This window comes from Scatophagus argus, chromosome 6 (genome assembly GCF_020382885.2).
Source record: "Scatophagus argus isolate fScaArg1 chromosome 6, fScaArg1.pri, whole genome shotgun sequence".
In the NCBI taxonomy this organism is placed as follows: Eukaryota; Metazoa; Chordata; class Actinopteri; family Scatophagidae; genus Scatophagus; species Scatophagus argus.
The window spans coordinates 14,912,398-14,931,894 of record NC_058498.1 but is presented as its reverse complement, the minus strand read 5'-3'; the positions used below and the strand labels follow the sequence as shown (position 1 = coordinate 14,931,894).

Genomic DNA, 19,497 nt, shown 5'->3' with positions numbered 1-19,497 from the left:
ATGAGCAAAGATATGTGAAGAAATCAATTTTATTTTGTTCGTTCAGCAACAACAAACTTACTGAATCAACCATGACTCACTGTCAGATTTTACAATATCTAGAAATAATATTATATACACAACACAAAGAAAAAGAACAATGAACGTTCAAACACAGAAAGCTCTTTTGGGAAAATCAGCTCGAAACAAACAAAACCCTGTGCCTCTATGAAAACACAGTAAATAAATCAATCATAACAAAATGACATCAAAAAACATTTTTAAAAAATGTATTAAAATGTACAATTGACAGGCAAACTTTCACCTTCATTCATATATAAGGTTATCATTCACAGTGGAATCAAGCTGTTTGCCTCTCATTACCTCTAAAAATTGAGGGAGTTTGAAAAGACAAAAACACAATACAACTAAAGGTTTTCTACCCAATACATGAGAACATATGTAGAGATGCATGTAGGAGAGATCTACAGTCCCAAAACAATATCAATAAGCAGATATGATGCCTGGCATTTACAGATGGCTCCCATTTAATCCTTTGGGAGAGGTCTTCTGAACAGCAGTATGTGTGGCTCTGGAGAGTAAAGCAAAGAAGATGAATCTGTCAGGATCATCCACAGTACAGCCGTTACACCATACAGCATCACGCACATAGCTGTGGTCCATGTGCATAACCGTAACTGTCATCACAGTCTAATGGCACATACTAGGAGCTGGTCGCTGTAATCATTCCTGTTGTCCACATACTGGTCATGAAGAGATCACTTCACTACAAGGACAAGGTGGACAGTCTTGCATTTTAGTACAGAATAAAAACTGGAGATTTTAGTGTCTCTTCACAACCAGTACATGAATAGAAATAATAATTACAAGGATCATTAGTACATTTCAATATGCATTTGTGTTCAACTAAGGATGGGTCAAATGCAGAAGACAAATTCAGTGTGTGTATGTAAAAATATATATACTGTCAATAAAGCTGATTTTTCTTCTTCTTCTTCTCATCATAGGCTCATGAGTATTGTTTGAATGCTACAAAATGTCAATCTTTCCCTTAAGTCCACGGTTTCTTACCTGGTTTGTGGATCATGTAGTGAATCCAGCCCTGGCTCTGCTGCACCCCCAATCCCCTCCACTCTTCTTCTGTCATCAGGTGGGAGGATGGCACCAGTTTAGACAGCTGCTTTGGAAGCACGACATGCCTGTGGGAAGATACATAACGTTCAGTATGTCAAGAATGATTCACTAACGTTACGACCCTGAACACATTTTACAGAGAAACTTAACTTCACGATAATGTCGAGGAAGAAGAATTTCAGGTCACTTCAGGTAACCCGAAGCCTCGGTTTAGGATACTGGTAACGAAAATCGGGCCTTGACGATAGTCGCGTTTTTTACATTGCAGCTGCAGTAACGTCATCCATACAACATTCAAACCAAACCGTTTTTAACATTACCGTTAAGGTAAGAGTTAGCATGGCTAGCTGTTAAGTGGGACCGGTGTTGTTTTGTTCGAGTGCTGTTACTGTACGTTCACCAATTAGGTAACTTATCTCTTAAATACTGCCTTTTACTAAATCACCCATATCTAAAGTGCCAGCAAACGTTAACGTTGTGTTGAGCCACGCAGATGACCTCACCTTACCGTGTTTGACGTTGAGCTAACAGACTTTTGTTAACAAATGCCAAAACGTTTATCATACCTGTACTCGAACTCCTCGTCATTGTACTTGTCAGAATAGTAAATCTGTTTTTTCGACATTCTCAGTGGATGATAGCAGTAAAAACCGAAGTCCGGAAAATTGGGTTGATGTAAAGTGACTAGCGAGTGCAACAAGTTGCTGTCATCTGCCGCTGTTTTCTGAACACAATTCAAACGCCCAACGGTTGCCTGTATTCCTCCGATTGGTCAAAGCAGCAGCACGTGGACGTTCCGTCTACTTAGATCATCTATGTTTAAGAAGATGGCGCACTCGGCTGTGAAAGCACGCCTCTTCAACAACGAAGCACAGTTTGCAACAGTGGGCGAACTGCGTCGTAAAATCTTCCGTAAAACATAAAATCCAGTTATAATCTTAAATCTTGGTTTTGTGTCACGTAGTTCAAATGGGTCTTATGTGTTTAGACGTGATATTTTTTTTGATACATCTGAAAACCTTTCTGGTCTTTCGCCTGAAATTTTGTGAAAGCGAATGGGGGATCAATGTGGGCTCTCCACATCCTCGTTACCTTCTGCGTTGCGACTCCGCCTGCCGTCCTTTCCGCGGTGCCGGAGGGGGCGTAGACAAAAACATTGACAGAAGTTAGAAATCTATGGAAAACCAATGTAATCTAATGTAATGGGGTACAGCTTTTATAGATATATATAAAAACTAGCATTTGTTTCAAAAATTGTTATCATTCTTGTAATTTTTCCAGTTTAAATGTATTTTTTTCCAGCTGTAAATGTATTTTACCCGCCGACATGTTAATTATAAATTTTATTTGGGTTCCCTTTATTGAGTATTACATTAATTATATGCGCTAGATAAACGTTATTGATTTGCCAGACCCCATTGGCTCTTATAAACACAAAAGGCAAAGGATCATTACAACAAAGAATGAAGTATAAAGGCCATTTAACAAAATTCACAATTACTTCTTATTTATGTTGCTGGCTGGTTTGAGGCAAAGAAAATCATGTTATATCTAATTTCAGTTATCCCACAGTTAGTCTGTGATACTTTTGTTAAAGAGTCCATCGTGATTTTTATCTTTAAGATTTCAATCTAGATCAAGTGTAGGACTTGGGGTTAATTTGTCTTGTCACTTATTATTTTTTTTATAAACTTACTGTGTTTCATAAACTAGACTTTTATCACTTTAAAGACAGACATCACTCATGTTTCTATTTGATATTTCCACTGACTTGATAGTTTTTTTTTTGTTTGTTTTTTTGATGTTTCAATAATTACTGCTGTGACATTATAATAATCTATACACTGAGAAATGTATGAGTCACCTGCTCTATCTTCTAACCAGGCTTTACACACATATATTGCTTTTCTCAGTCAATGATTTGTAAGTGTACATTGAAAAGCAAACTCTCTCTTTACATTTTAACCACACAGTGTAGTTTGAGGATTCTGTTTTAAGTAACTTGTGTTGTTGTTCTTACTTGTAATCACTGTTGTCAAGGTAATGGCTGCTAATGAGTGGTGGTGTATTCATTGCATGATTTGTTCCACATGTATATGCAAACTACTAAAGTCAGGAGGTAAATATGTTAACTCTTCACATACTGTACAGAAAATCCCAGTATGATCCATGTAACCTGTGGTGTATCATCGGATACAGTAAAGTGATATATGGCTATTTATGGTAATTAAACCTTGAAATTTTTCAACTGATGGTTATTGCATCTGTTTTATCTGTTTAATATTTTTATTCAGTTAGTTTTGAGGTAATAACAGCCCCATATCTGATTAACTTTCGTGCACAGTATGTTGCCACATGAGTTATTTGTTTTATGGCTGGAAAAAGGGACAGAAAGTGATGTTCAAGGTCAGCTGCTCGTGCATCTGTCAACATGCACCGATTTCATCTGGTTTATCAGTAACTTCTTATACTAACAAGTTAAAGCAAACAAACAAGAAGTGATTGGCTGTTGGGAACAAGGTGGGATGGCAACGCTTGCGGTGTCATAGCGTTTCTGATGGTCGTTTGTTTGCGTGTTTGTAATGTGGTCTCATTGTTCTCTTATTCTGCCACAGCTGCAGCTCTTCTGTGCTATGGAAGTAAACGTGCCGCTTTTTTCTGATAAAAGTCTACTGAGCTGCATTTTATCTTCATCATCTTTCTCCTCAGAGCCTGAAATATAGGTAAGTCTTTCTAAATAAAGTGTAGGTCACAAATGTTGTAGCATTTTGTGTGGTGCATAATTTGAACAATTTAATTGGTATAGTTTGTTTGGGATGATCTTGTACCACTGTCCAAACTGATTATGGGACAGACATTGTAATGACTTGCTTTATTGAATTTAAGCAACTGAACATAATTAGCCTTTCCTTGTCTGTGTAGGAGGTATTATTTAGTCAGTTGATTGACCGTGCTTTTGCGTAACTGATGATCCTGACTGTTATTTCACAGTCAGACACTGCTCACATCTGTTTGTGTTTGCAGATGCTTGTTTCTGAGCACCAGGGCTTCTCAATCTGTTCTTTTAGCATTTAATGTCATTTTTTTATTCTCCAAAAATAATTAACCTTGACAAATATGGTATATCACAGATCATTTTTTAAACACACCCTTCATTCTCCTCTTCCTGTGTACACAATCTGACCACCACAAAAAAAACAAAAACAAGTTGCTCATTGCAAATCCCTGCTTTGTGTCTAACACTGAGAATTCTGGCACCTGATTGACTGCTCTGAGGGGAAAAAAGAGGGGCAATTATTTGACAAGGAATGAGGAATGAAAAGGGAGGGGATGAAGAGGACACAAGGAGCGAAAAGAACTTTGCTGAGATGGCTGATTGCTCTCCGGGAGGTGAATGGGAGGGAAGTTGGGAAGAGAATTCAGACAGATGGCATAGGGTGGATGTTTTCAGACACGTACTCCCTTCTGGGTGTAGCTGCATTATTGCCTTTGTTAGGTCCTGTCTACTGCCAGGACAAATGAAATTGCACAGTCACACACCGACTCACACAAAATACACTTTAAGTAATTGGATGTATTTCATTGTAGCTCTATCAGTGACTATTGCTGCAGTACATTGTGTTCACATTCAATGCGTTATTCTAGTATGGATTTTGAGCTTTTGTAGATAATGCAGATAATAATGTACACTGACATGGGTTAGTTATTCGCACAATCCCTGAAGACTGTGAATGTGTGTGTGTGTGTGTGTGAGAGAGAGAGAGAGAGAGAGAGAAAGAGAGAGCAGGGTGGTTCAGGCAGTGTTTTAGTTAATACAGGCTGAGAGCAGCCGGGCAGGGCAGGGCTAATAGATCCAATGACATCATCCACATAGAGAGAGAGAGAGAGAGAGACTGGGAGCATACAAGCGAGCTTGCCTAAGGCAGTGAAAGGAAGCAGGCCAGCTCAGACACAGAGGAGAGTGGCATGAGAGTGGTACAGTGTGTGCGTGAACGGGAGAGGACCAGACACCATTCACTTTACAAGGATATAGGACCACCTGGAAGATTTTCTCTCTAGTTTTCTCCCCTTTTCCATTACACCCCCCCTCCCCTTCCCTCCCCCCCTTTCCCCTTTCCCCCTCTTCATCCTCCGGCAGTTATCCACCCCTCTCAGCTCCTGCTTCAGGCGGCTCCTCCGGGCATGCTCCTTAAGCCAAAGTATGGCCGCTTTCGCAACGAATCTGTGACCTCCTCCGACGACCTGATGCAGAGCTTAGCCATGAGCGGCAAAGTTGTGGCCACACCAGTGGTCCCCTCCTCCACCCCGAGTCTCCCTCTGCCTCCCCTGCCTCCTCTGGATCCCAGTGCCAGATCATCCTCCTCTGCCGGGGCTGCAGCCCTGGCTGACTCCCCTTCCCTCGATGGGGAACAGGATGCCACCACTACCTTTTGCATGCTCATCCCTAAGATGCCCCAGTGGAAGTTCTCTAACTCCCTACTCAGCCGGAGCCCGTCCAACTCCAGCTCCAGCTCCAGCTCTAGCAAGGACTCAGGCAAAGCAGCAGCAGCTCCCTCCCAGGCCTCTGTCTCCCTCTCATCATCATCACACAGGACCAATGGTGCAACCTCAGCCAGTGGCCCGGTGGCTAGTCTTGCAGCAGTGCTTAACTCCTGTGACCCTGTTTGTGTCACCCCCTGTTCCTTACAGGCCATTCGAGGGCAAAGATCAGTTGCAAACTCTGCCAGTCCAGGGGGCCACGGATTTGGTGCCACAGAGGCCATGGCTAGCCCTGGGGGTTCCAGCAGCTCCAGGTCAGGAATGAACCGCAGGACAAGGGTGGAAGGCATCTGGCTGGGGGGAGAGGACTTTACCCAGAAAGGTAGCTTCATCCACAAACCCTCTCAAGGCTGGCTGCACCCTGACAAGAAGATTGCAGGACCAGGGGCTTCTTATATTGTCAGGGTGAGTCACTGGGTACTCTAATACATACTGTATATCCACTGTGAAGGCACATCCTCCTGTTTCAGGATTTGTTTTGAAAGTGCTTACACCAAAAAGAAATAACTTTTTCTCGTGCTCAGACAATTAACTGCTCACAGGAATCAGTAAATCACATGATATTAATGACCACACTTGAAGGTTGCTCTATCTGGGTTTGAAACAAAAGGACACCACCAGGCCAGGCAGTTTGTTATGCAGCTCATGTGGCGAGAGCTGGAGAATACATAATTTAATCCTGATAGATGGCTTGGTGTGGCTGGTAGGAAGACTGCGTCAGGATAGCACACAGGCGTCAGGGTGGGGAAAGATAAACCATGAAATTATGTATGCAGACTGTAGTAGGATTGTTATTTTGCTGTACTGTTTACCATAGGTTGTACTCATATTTTACTTAACTTTAAAACAATACCCATCTGTATTTACAGTGTATGTAAACTAGGTTTGCTCGTGAGCTCCAGCTGTAAGCTTATGGGAGTGGTGTTCTTTGTGTGGTTTCAGGATTGTTTACATTCATGTGAGCAATGATTTTATGCATAAAATGTGATATACAATCCCTCAGCATAGTGAATTACAGCCCTTATCATGGTTAGTATTATTATAGTATGTTTGAATGACAAATAGTACACTTGTCTTTGTGTTATTATTGAAATGAAATAGGGCTACATAAAGAAGTGGACGACTGCTTGTCCCATCCAGAATGATTATTACAGAGAAGGCAGTTTAATCTTGTGAGGAGATATCTTTATCCATGTGAAGTTGTGATTTGTGTTTATAAAGGGTTACCATCCCAAGCAGACTGCTTGACGTCAATGTCAATGATCTTCCCTCAGCAATCCCCTTAGCCTATTCACCTCCGCCCCCTCTTGCACTCCTCTCCCTCCATCCTCCTCCTCAAACTAATGACATGGCTCTTGATTAGCACAGTCTACGGCCCAAGCACACATTCTAACGGCATTATACAGGCACCATTCATTCCTATATTCAATTACAGTTAATCACAGTCATTTGCATCATGTGATGTGAACGGTTGGATTGGTACGGGAGGGGTCCAGTGATGAGTACATATCAGCTCTCATCACCATGCAGTGCTTTCATAACATGCGCTGCTCTAATATTTGATTGATATCTGAGATCATTGTCAGACCAAGCTTTTAACAGCGTATCTGAACATGTACTACAATCATTTCAGCTGACCCATTTAAGCTAATGTTTGAAATGCATTTCACGAAAGCTAAAGCAGTACTATATGTGCAGTTCAGTGGTAAATCTATGCAGGGAGGAGTAGTTGCTGCATGTATTAGTGTCAAAGTGACAGCAAATTTCTGCTGTGCTGTGCCATTTTCAATCAGCATGGCTTCCACAGTGCACAGCTCTCCCTCCCTCTATTTCTGTTTCAGTGCCTCCCTCTCTGTCAGCCACATGCATGCATACTCTTCTGGGAAAGGCACAAATATGATTCTTAGTATTGGTGTTCTCCTTCACGCTTTCTCTTTTTCAGGCTCTGTGTCTGTCCTCCATCTGCCATCTTTGACAGCCAGGACAGTGCAGTAACCATCAGACAAAGCACTGCAGCTGCTGAAGCAGCCACCATTCAGACAGGACTATGTTAAAACCAGACTGCTATCATTTCATAATTCTGATGCACGGTATTTCTCTATCACATTCTGAATGTGCTATTGGCGCAGCTTCTAGAAACTTCATGGTCCAATGAGTACATTTTGCGGTCTAAAATCTGCTGTGAGCAGTAAACAGAAGTATAAAATTAGACTTAATCAAGCACAAGCACTCACAGGGCCATACAGTATGTACTGAAACTTAAAAACAAACCTCATCGTTCACTGTCTACACTATGCAGATCCTGTTTGATAACATCCAGCTGGCCTCAGTACATGTCATGTCATGTACATCATCTGTTCATCCCTAAGAATAAGAATAAAACAACCGTGATTTATCCCAAAGAGGGCAGCAACAATACAACAAAGTTTGAATGCCAGGGCAATTAAATTTATCAGGAATGCTTCTTGGAAAGTCGATGTCCTAGTCCTAGGATTGGTGTATTGGAGGCTTGGCCAAGAGGACAGGAGTGCAGATAGGGTGATAGAAGAGGGGATGTTTTGTATCAGCAGATGAGCGTGTGACAATGGAGGCATTGGCAGAGAGAGAGGAAAAGAAAAAAGAGAGAGACAATTTTCCTGATGGAAGACTTCCCCCCCATCTCCAAATCTGGTTAGAAAGCTCATTAAGCTCTCAGGCTCAAAGGTTGCTCTCTTTCTCTCTCTGTGTTTCTCTATGTTTGTCTGTGTGGCTGCCATGTTGTCTGTTTGCTGTCTGTTGCAGTCACTAACAATCCTTGAAGCTGTGCTAAACATGACATCGGCTGAGCCAAAGTGCAGTAGGAGAGGGTGTAAATTATGTAGCACCAGATTAGTTTCACAAAGAGTTCAGGAATCACACGAGTTCACATATTTTCGGAAGCATCTTACAGCACTCAATTTGTTATGAGATTTAAGGTCAGTTCTTGTATGTGAAGTGCTTTCAGGAAGACAGGAAACGGCAGGACCAGTCCCAAATAATGTCACAGCCGGTGATCACATTTAAATGAATGTTATGCAGTAATCGAGGGGTTTGGTTTCATCACTTCCCCCTGGACAGATGTTCTTTATGTGGATGTTACATTTTAACTCTGTAGGTATTTACGAAGATCTGAAGTTGCAGTTTACTCACAGCTTCATCTTTTCACATAAAGCTCACAGGTGTGCAAATGAGTACAGATCATCCTCTCAAACACTGACTGTATACACAAACAATCTCACACTCATAGCAACCCTCAGAGGCCTAAGAAGCTTGGTTTGAAGCTCTTAGGGCTGCTAATCTAGTCAAGGTGCCATTAGCACCTCAACCTGACAGCCATTAAGAAGCTTCTGAGCTGGCTGCTAGCCACCAGAGTGCACTTCAATTGCGTATAGTGGATTTGAGTTAGATTATGATGTATTGTGGGAAACAGTCATCCTTACTAGTTTTTTGGAACATTTGCAATGCCACTGACATATTATTTTGAAGTTTTACATGCAATATTTGCAACATTTATCTCTTTTAAGGTACTTAATCTCAAATTGTTATATAAAACTATTTTATATTTCTGTACAGCTGCAAATGGTCACTACCGCATTTACAATGCAACTACAATCTGTCTGCCACTATATTTTAAGACTGTTTGAATTTTTCTGTTTCCTTTGTTTCTTTTTGCAGTACATGGGCTGCATTGAAGTGCTCAAGTCAATGCGCTCCCTGGACTTCAACACGCGGACTCAGGTGACAAGGTAAGCTGGTGACCATCACTATTGGCAGTGATGAATCAGGATAATTTGATCCAAGATGCTTAGGATTAACTGATGTATCAGCCATGGAAATATTAAATTACTAATCATGGTGTGCCCGTTTTGGGCTGTTGATTAGAGTAACAGTGATGAGGTTTTCATTTTCTTATTATTCTGTGTGACTTGATGAAAGCCACACATGTTGCTTTTGTTTTAGCTAACTTTGTTGGAAAGTAGAAAAACTTCATTTCTGTTTCACTGACCTCAACACAAGTTTGAAACTCCAGTAGTTCATATCACTGAACAGCCAGTTGCAGTGGAAATGTAACGCCATTACAAGCATTGCGTTGTGTACTTCACTTAGAGATAAGCCATAATACTCCATATGTGCTCACAGTCATGACATGTTTATGTATGACACTCAGGGGTTTAAGTATGTCTGCGTCGGTGTGTTCTACATGCGATGTTATTGTCATAAAAGCAGGGTTCTTTGCAATCCTTGGCCTCATGGGAGAAGCTCCCCCCCCTCTCTTTCTGTCTCTCACCCTCCTCTCTCTCCTCCATAATCGATCGGCAGTAATCGGAGCTCACCGTGCATCCAGGGCCTAAGTGCAGGGGGGAGAAGGCAGCAGAGATGGAGTGATGGAGAGGGAGATGTATTATTGATGATGTTTGCTAATGACTGTGGAGAGCTGCAGTGGTCCCCGTGAACGCGCCCTATTGGATAATGTCTGCAGTTGTAACTTCTTGAGGAGGTTAAAAGGGGGTGTGGGGTCAAAACAACACATTAGCAAAGGGAGAAACCCCACAGAGCATGAGATACCAGGCTGTACTGTAGTATAACTGATTGCATCACATCAGTTTAGTCATTATTGTTTTAGAGCTTCGATGATAAATGTGTTCTGTTTTTGCATCCTTGCAGTTGTTGGACTGTGAAGTTGATTTTCAGTGTTAAAAGGCAGTGTTAGACTCGAGCGACGTGAGGCCTGGTCTCTCTGATTCCTTGGGCGACTTGGGACCGGCCATCTGTCCCACAAGGCCAAAAATCAATGACTGATTGGCTCAATCAGATCTAACTCAGAACCTTTACTGGCCTTTTTTCAGCTTGGTGCCTTGTACACACATTGATTTGGTGCAGGAAAACTACAATAAAACATTCAGCGCTTGTCAGAATTTAAAAAATATGCTTCAGCTGAGATTTGAAGAAAGTTTATTCTCCCAACAGTGCTCTCTGTGTCACAGTGTTAAGCAGCAACACCAGTGATAATGAGGCCTGGCATTTTATTGCAGGGAAGATACCAAGGCTATAGACAAAAACAACAACAACAACAACAACCCATCTCTCTCCTCTGCCCTCCTATCAGCATGAGTCATTCGAACATCGTGATGTTTTTTCAAAAATCCCTGAGAAGACCTTTGCTCGAGATGGGGCCCAGGACGCTGCTTTTTAAATATTTACGAGCCACTTGATAGGGGCAGCTGGGTTCTTGACTGCTGTCCCCGTTGTCCCCTGGCAGTGAGAGCGCGAGCTCCTGCCTCAAATCCACATTATGCCTCACTCCCTCTATCAGACACACTGGGGACAGAAGCTTTAAACGCCCATTAGGCAGCCATTCCCAGGAGTTATGGCAGCTTCACTGCAAAGTGGTAACAAATCTGCAGAGAAAATTGCACTGTGGAAAATGAATGTGAACAATGATGCTGTAAAGAAGAAATGGAAGATGTGGAGCCGCACAGGACCTAGACACTGTGTTTTGTACTCAAATGATAATTTTGTTAAATGTGAATAATACAACAAAAAACACAGTTTTTTTGTCTTTGAACTTAAATGATAAAAAACTATTTGTATTGACTGTTTCTTTGTCTTTGAACGTAAATGGCAAGAACTTTTTTAATACTTGTGCATAGAGCCTTTTCTTGACCTTTGAACCGTGATGGGTCTGTGACCTGTGACCTTAGCCTGGGGGAACACAAAGCTTCTCTTCATGTTTAACCTCAGGTTTTTCCATCATTGTAATGCAACAGTTTTCTTGTAGCCTTGAACACAGACTTAATATGTAAAAGTTTTGATCTCAGTCACTGTCCTCATATTGTTGCCACTGGCTTCTTTGTGTTTTGTTGCACACTTAACAGGAATCCATGTGTTATTGTGAGATAATATATGTGGCCTTGTAGCCATTTGAGCAGTGGTCAGTTTGTCCCATGGTCTGACCTCTGACCTTTCTTCATTCCCCTAATTAGGGAGGCCATCAACAGGCTGTGTGAAGCTGTGCCAGGTGGAAAGGGAGCTTGGAGGAAGAAGGTTAATAGTAAACTTTAATTTTACTGTGCATGTTCCATTACACTATTGTTACTTAATGCTAAGTTGTTTTAACCCTGCTGGAGAACTAGATGGAGTAAAATTACCACACAGTGTAGCACAGTGATTTTAAGAAACAGACTTTGCTACATATGACGCTTTGTGTGATGCTCTATGAATTGTCTCTTTAAAAATGTGATGTGATATTTGTTAATGATGTATCCGGTATATTAAAGATGGCATTTCTGTGTTGTGAATGTGAGCAAATATGTGATCATCTCTCCTTTAGGCCCTGAACAAGGCTCTCCAGTCTGTTATGGGGAAGAGCAACCTGCGATTTGCAGGCATGAGCATTGCAGTCAACATTTCCATAGACGGCCTCGGTCTGCTTATACCTACCACACGACAGGTATGATGCTAAACCACCATCTGTACAAGGATTAGACTGATGTATTTACCCAAACAGCCTTTAATTAAAGGTTACTGTCTATTGCTGATGTGAACGAGTTTCCTCCCTGACCTCTAACAAATGAAAAGGTCTTCAAAATGTGATGAGCTGTAATTTTTGTATTTTATGGATTCATTCAGCTATTTCAGTAATGATGTGTGTCACCTATTTTTCTCCATCAGTTCCCAACAAATAGATGTGGTGTTAATTTCAGGACTTTCCTCCACGCTGAGAACAAAAATGTTGGAAATAATAACTGTTGTAGTGTAGTTACACCAAATTTTGGCTGCTCTCCACTTCAGTACTGGCGTACTGGTACCACTTCAAAAAATCTTTTGAACCCTGGTCTATATTTCACTGAAACAGTCTTATGTATTTTGGCACCTCCAGTCTTTTTGTCCATTTGTGTTGCCCATACCCATATGAATTAATGATGAATTGTTTTATCCACTTGTCTTTTTCAGGTGATAGCACACCATCCCATGCAGTCTATTTCATTTGCCTCTGGGGGAGACACAGTGAGTGCAGTGTTTAACCCCCTCCCCCTTTATGTTGTTGTTGAAATGTACATTTTGGCAGACTACACGTCTGACTCCATTTTACTGGTTTCCAATCTCATGAGTGAATCAGTGAGGGCTTTCAGTTAGTTATATAGGTCTAATTTATCAGATCTAATCGAATTTTTCATCCTGTCTGCTGCAGGACACACCAGATTATGTTGCATATGTGGCCAAAGACCCAGTGAATCAGAGAGGTATGTCCAGCAAAGCTTTTCTACTTTAGCTTCACTGTCTGTTTCATAACTATTTGTTTATGTATTTCAAACACGTATTACTCAGATTACTTCTAATTTTGTTTTAAGATGCCGCAATTTATTTACCTTACAATCACAAATGCTACTTTATTTGGTCTAGAATATAGACTGCTAATGTTTTTAAGCAAAATATCATCCCACTGAAAATAGTGTTTAGGGCCTGGTTCTTACTTTCAAAACTGTGCAAAAAACAAAACTTCTCTCTTTTTCCTTTTCCTTCCAGCATGTCACATCCTGGAGTGCTCAGATGGTTTAGCCCAGAGTGTCATCAGTACCATTGGACAAGCCTTCGAGCTGCAGTTCAAACAGTACCTACACAGTCCTCCCAAAACCATGGCATCTGTGGAGAGGTAATGCATCAAACATACGGCCTTTATGGATAAATGAAAAGAAGTTTTGTCAGTGTCCTCCAAAACTTTAATCTGTGGAGTGGTGACATGCCAGTAAACCACTGATCTGTGTCACATTTCTAAAACAAGAAATAACAAGAAATGTGTGAGGTACTGTATATACAGTAGTATCACCCTACAGCAAAATTCTAAAAATACTATTACATCACTAATATGATTTACAGAATTTAAAAATCAGTACAACTTTGACATAAATTCAAGCTTAAACCTGTTGAAATACAAACTATCAGCAAATGTCAAAAATCTAATGTTTTTTTTAGGCAAACTGACCATCTAAGAGCAAGTGAAGGTGATGGTTCTTGATGTGACGGTCATACTTTGACATAAACACAGCAACAGCATCCTGCATAAAAAAAAGCTTAGTCACATCTTCCACCACAAAAATCTGATCTACTGTACAACTCTCAGATTCCTTTGATACTCATTACAAGGAGACATGATAGTTCTCTCTTGTATTACTTCAAAATCCATCCTTTAATACTGATCATCACAGATCTTCTCATCCATTCCACCAAATCTGTGTTGCACTGATGCCACTGGAGACACAGGATATCCATCATCTCCAGCAGATGTATGTTGATCACTTTAGGATGTGGAGTTTTCATCTAATCAGTCTTTAATCCATCTGAGAACTCAGATCTCCTTATCATGATGACCACTAATAATATCACTATAAAAAGTATACATTAAATATTAATTTTCATCATAATTGTTGTTCAGATTATAGAAGTTGTGGTACTCATCAAGTAATGGCACTCAAGTTTTGGACGTGAAAAAAATATCTTCACTGATGTACCTTTGTCCTTCTCCAGGTCTGTCAGGACAGAGGAGCAGATGTGGGGGGAGGATGAGGACTTCTCTGATCATGATTACTACAACAGCATCCCAGGGAAAGAGCCTCCTATTGGAGGAGTGGTGGACTGTAGGCTCAGGCCAAGTGCAGCCCTGCTGGGTCACATCCACACCCAACCACAGAGCAAGGCAGCAGCAGCAGCACAGGTGAATCTCGAGGCATGACTTCAGAAAGGTTCTGGGTAGTGGTGTGGTATTCTTACATGCACACTATAGTTTATTGTTGCACTGCCAGCACTGCCAGGACCAAATATGTATGTGTGAGATGCAGCCTTACCTTCTAATGTTATCACAGATGAAATCAAAGCTGCATTGGGATATTATCAAGTAATGCATGGCTAACCTTTACCAGACAATGACAGCCAGACTCAAGCAACTTCCCTCATAAACTGGTGACTGATATGTTTTCCTGATTCTTCACTTATTGTTTGCTTTGAATTAAACAGTAGGAACATAAAGATATACCCCATAACTGTCTTCCTGATGTGCCTGCACCATAATTGCCAAAGATAGATATGATTAGTTAAAAAGCCTTGGCTCCTCTATTGCCTATCGGGTGAGAGAAATCATTGCTGTCTCCCTGCAGCTTGTTCAACATACGGTGACATGCTGCAGCTAATGTTTCAAATAGAGTGCTTCAAAACTGCATTATGTTGGGACAAGACATGAGAGTTGTAGATACAAATGTATTCAGGATGTGTTCTTCTGGGTGTGCAGATGGGCTCAACAGCCAGGAGAGAGCAAGTATCTTATCCTCCTGGTCAGCTGTGCTACGAACTTCACTGGGACACAGAAACGACCAGCAGCTCAGGTGAGACACCCTGTGGCAGTACACAAGTTGTAACATCTGGGAAAAAAAAAACATCTGCTCAGAAAGGAGAGTTCCCACTTTAGTTCATACAGAGCTTTAGCATTTAGTAAAACAATGGGCTTTGACAAACTGAAGGTTTTTGGATGCACTTCAAAGGTGTGTGTGGTTTTCTCTCTGAAAATGTGGTACAAATTGTGCATGAATGAAACTTACTTGCCTTCTTGCACAAACAATGTTGAGCACTGATGGATTCTTGGGATCTGTTTAGTCGTGATGACCTTCCAGATGAAAGACTTGGCCCAAGACATGATAGGAGGAAGGTTTGGCTTGGAGTGGCCTCAAGATTCTCCGGATTCCATTTCGATTATTACAAATAGTTTGGCTTAAGGAATGATTTTTATCAGCTCCCTGGAGGAATTTAGAGCTGACCATATCATTCTAGTGTTTGTTTCCTCTGGTTTCTGTAATGGTCTCAGTTTCGGAACAGTGGTGCAGTGGTTAGCGCTGTTGCCTCATAGCAAGAGGGTTCCAGGTTTGAAGGTTCCAGGTTGAATCCGGTCTGGGCCCTACTATGTGGAGTTTGCATGTTCTCCCTGTGCCTGCGTGGGTTTTCTCCAGGTACTCTGGCTTTCTCCCACAATCCCAAAAACATGCACATTAGGTTAATTGGCTACTCTACATTGCCCCTAGGTGTGAGTGTGTGTGTGTGAGTGGTTGTCTGTCTTTGCGTGTCAGTCCTGAGATTGACTGGCGACCAATCCAGTGTGTATCCCGCCTCTTGCCCGTAGTCAGCTGCAATAGGCTCCAGCTCCCCCGTGACCCTGATGGATAAGCGGTATAGAAAATGGATGGACGGATATGAAGTATTAATCTTATTAAGTATTTACATAACAATACAGTGAGAATAAGTACCAGTAGCCAAGTTTCATTTACTACCCCTTAATCTACCAAACTTTTCAATATGCCAAACTTTGTTTATGTACAACATTTTTCATTGTGGTTTGTCTAGTTATAAATATTTCAAACAAAGTGGTTGTCAAAGGTGTGATAATGAGAAAATGAAATTTATAATACAATAGTAAGACAACTGACTTAAAAATGATATAATGGATAACGTTCAGGCAACTTTTTTTAAATGTTAGAAATCTGCAATAAACATAAACATTTTTTATTCAATATTAACATATTAACAAATAGAAGCTAAGGAAACGAGGGGAGAGAGAGGGAATCAGAACATGTGGCATGTACACAATTTGTCTGTAATCTAGACATTAGCAATACATGGGAGGAGTTGTGATTTCAACCACTAGAGGGGGCCAAAAAATAAGAAATAGGAAACACAAAAAACATTAACGTCAACATTTTACACACACACATACACACACATGTGTCCAGAGAGTAATCTGAAGTGTGTTGAGAACTGCTGTGTTTCTCAGGTCTGACATCAGATGGTTACCTGTGTGCTGATGGCCAGCAACCAGGCAGCAGAGACTATGAGGAGCATCAGTATGTTAATACCCAGAATCTGGACAACCTGACTTCAAAGGGGCTTGAAGGAGCCAGAGGGGGCAGGGCACCTGACAGTCCTAAAAAAGACCTCTTTGACATGAGTAAGTCCTGAGAGTTAACGTGACACATTCCTACAGATATAAAAAAATAACTGTTGAATAAAATACTATAGAGAGACCACACTTACTGTCCATGCAGGGCCCTTTGAGGACGCCCTGAAGCTCCACGAGGCCTGTGGTGGAGCTGTTGGGTCCAGTATGTCTACTGCGGCTGGAGGCATCCAGGTCCTGGAGGACCAGTGGCCCAGCCCCCCACGCCGTCGAGCCCCTGTGGCCCCAAATGAGGAGCAGCTCCGCAGGGAGACGTGGTACCACAGTCGCATGAGCAGACGGGATGCAGAGAGACTCCTGGTCCGGGATGGTGACTTCCTGGTCCGGGAGAGTACTACCAACCCAGGCCAGTATGTGCTAACCGGCATGCACTGTGGCTTGCCCAAACACCTACTGCTGGTGGACCCAGAGGGAGTGGTGAGTCTGGTTCCATGAAAAAGCTTACCAACGACATGTTTATCAGTTGTCAAAATTCATACTAGTCTCAGAGGTAATATAATCACAATTGTAATAGTCATATTTATTATAGCTGTTTATTGGACGTCCTTTATAAACACTGATCATAATTTAACACTACAAGATGGATTTATATGATGTTTTCTGCTGTATGTGGTGAACACAATAACTTATGTCCTCCCTTCTCTTGCCATCCTCCACACAGGTCAGAACCAAAGACATGTTATTTGAGAGCATAAGTCACCTTATCTCATACCACCTGAAGAATGAGCTGCCTATTGTGGCAGCAGAGAGTGAGCTCCACCTCAAACAGGTGGTCAGGAGGAAACAGTGAGCCACCTGACACTGCATGGGACGGTAAGCATGAATTATACTACCTATGTAAGGCATTCCTAAAATTATGTAATAACTGAAAATGCATTTCTGCATGAATAATATAATATGGCAATATAATGTGGTATGACAATATGAATATCTGGTGTAAGACATATGACTATTATATGTACGACTCTAAAAAATGACTGCAATGGCCTTCAGCCTGTGCCATATTTTCACAGGTGAATTTTTGCGTTTCCACAAAAATCACATCCAAAAACAAATATGGAAATCATTTATCCAGGATGGATATTTATCTGGAACAAAGGAGACCACTGATGCTTTCTTTCCATGAACAATTCTACTAAGGAGAGCGAGACTTCTGACATTTCCTTGTACTCTTGCCTACCAGGATCAATCAAACTATCCCTCAGCTGTCAAAAACTCAGCATGCAGCTATTAAGCTAACAAACCAAGCAGAATCCACAGCTGGACTCATGTCAGAGCCAGGAAATTGTCCGCAAATGTCAAAAATAAAAGTGACGACTGTTTCAAGAGGACCCAGCTTCAGGAAATCAAATCAAGATTTCTTGCGCGGAGAAGTCCTCTTTTACAACACCTGTGATAGTGAAGAGCTTCCAGTATACCATGGCTTCCCCGACCAGTTGTCCACCAAAACAAATAATGGACATCGCCAGAACAAACCTGCCACTTACTACCTGGTTACAGATACTGTAAAAATAAAACAAAAGATGTCAGGTCTTTCAGTGGTTCATTTCTGTGTAAATGCGAGGAATGAAAATACTGTGACTGTAAGAGACAGTTGAAGAAATGTCTGTTTCAGTAGAATGTAAAGACTGTTTGTTGTTACGTGTCCACAGGTCTGCAGTACTTGGCTTTGAGATGGCACAAAGGAAACACGCTGAACACAATTCAGTGCTAGATTAACGACACAGCTATATTCTTCTGCCTTTTATGTTGTTTCGTCATGATAATCGAAGCACCAAATGCCATTCATACTATCTTCATATAGACAGAAGTGGACATAAGTTACATGGGCTTGAATGTGTGAAGTTTTATAGCATTTACCATTAATATCAGTCATTTGGTGTTGTGTTTGTAAGGGCTGATCATTTGTTAAAGACATAATGTATGTGTTGTACAAGCTGGTGAACAGTACTGGTCAGACTCCACTCACATCAAAATTTCATTTGGGATTACAAACAACCACTCTAGTCTGTGTACAAACTCTGTATACCCCCGCCTGTATTTCAACAGCCCCTCCAACTTCAGTGCCTTAATAGCTATAGAGACAGGCATTTGTGTCAGAGTGTATATAATATGCATTTATGCTCCTAGTTTTCTTGTCATGCCAATGAATGACTGAACAAACTTCAGGATGATTAGCTCTTATACTTGAGATCAGTCGTGTAAGCTGCTCTTGTTAAACTTGTAATACTGTCTTACTGTGTAATGGCTGTCATTGTCTTTCTGTGTTTCCCTCACAACAGTCTCCTCAGTCAATCTTTTTTCTCACAGGCAGATCCCAGATACCACTAATCTACAGTGAAGACAGGGGATTTAGACTTGAAAAGTAAATTCTTTAATTGTCCCGGCTCAGGGGAATATTGATTGTCCTCATTCCATGTCTGTGTCATGTTGGTCATATGCTGGTACGTTTCTGCTCCTTGGCTGCAGTGACAATAAGTTTCCTGCCCCATTGTTTTGCCAATCTTATGCTTTGAAATGTTATTAGAGGTAGGTTATGTTATAGGTAGGTTATTTCTCTCTTTTTGCATTAATCAGGCCCTCCACTGTTCTTAGCTGCAGCCTCATCCATGCACAGAGAAATGAGGTGAGCTACAAGGCTTTTGGTGAGGTCCACATGATTGATGTAATTATTTCAGATCTCCTTTTTGCTTTCTCAGGAATTTCTTGAAATCTTTTCCTCTTTGATTAACTTTAATGGCTTTTTGTCAATAAAAGTAAAAGAAAACAAAGGGTACAGTTCAAATTGTATTTTGTTGTTTGTGAGTCTT

The 19,497-nt window shown here is 41.2% G+C and overlaps 2 protein-coding genes across 3 annotated transcripts; one reads left to right on the top strand and one right to left on the bottom strand.

Annotated features, from left to right (window-relative positions):
* Window positions 1-11: 11 nt before the first annotated feature.
* cks2 (CDC28 protein kinase regulatory subunit 2) lies at window positions 12-1,890 on the bottom strand. Its single transcript, XM_046391047.1, has 3 exons — window positions 1,701-1,890; window positions 1,072-1,199; window positions 12-571 (listed from the first exon to the last, which is right to left on the bottom strand). The coding sequence occupies exons 1-3, from the start codon at window positions 1,757-1,759 to the stop codon at window positions 528-530; spliced, it is 231 nt and encodes a 76-aa protein (XP_046247003.1). The 5' UTR covers window positions 1,760-1,890; the 3' UTR covers window positions 12-527.
* Window positions 1,891-3,688: 1,798 nt separating this feature from the next.
* Window positions 3,689-19,458, top strand: shc2 (SHC (Src homology 2 domain containing) transforming protein 2). 2 transcript variants are annotated; one of them, XM_046391040.1, is made up of 14 exons: window positions 3,689-3,857; window positions 5,824-6,078; window positions 9,367-9,437; window positions 11,676-11,736; window positions 12,023-12,142; window positions 12,646-12,699; window positions 12,884-12,935; window positions 13,219-13,345; window positions 14,218-14,404; window positions 14,975-15,068; window positions 16,505-16,678; window positions 16,776-17,104; window positions 17,349-17,500; window positions 17,701-19,458. In XM_046391040.1, exons 2-13 carry the CDS (start codon window positions 5,896-5,898, stop codon window positions 17,475-17,477), a joined length of 1,581 nt encoding a protein of 526 aa, XP_046246996.1. In that variant the 5' UTR covers window positions 3,689-3,857; window positions 5,824-5,895; the 3' UTR covers window positions 17,478-17,500; window positions 17,701-19,458. The 2 variants fall into 2 exon arrangements, with proteins under 2 accessions (XP_046246996.1, XP_046246995.1); XM_046391039.1 differs by lacking the exon at window positions 3,689-3,857 and having other exon boundaries at window positions 5,273-6,078.
* The last annotated feature ends 39 nt before the right edge of the window (window positions 19,459-19,497 follow it).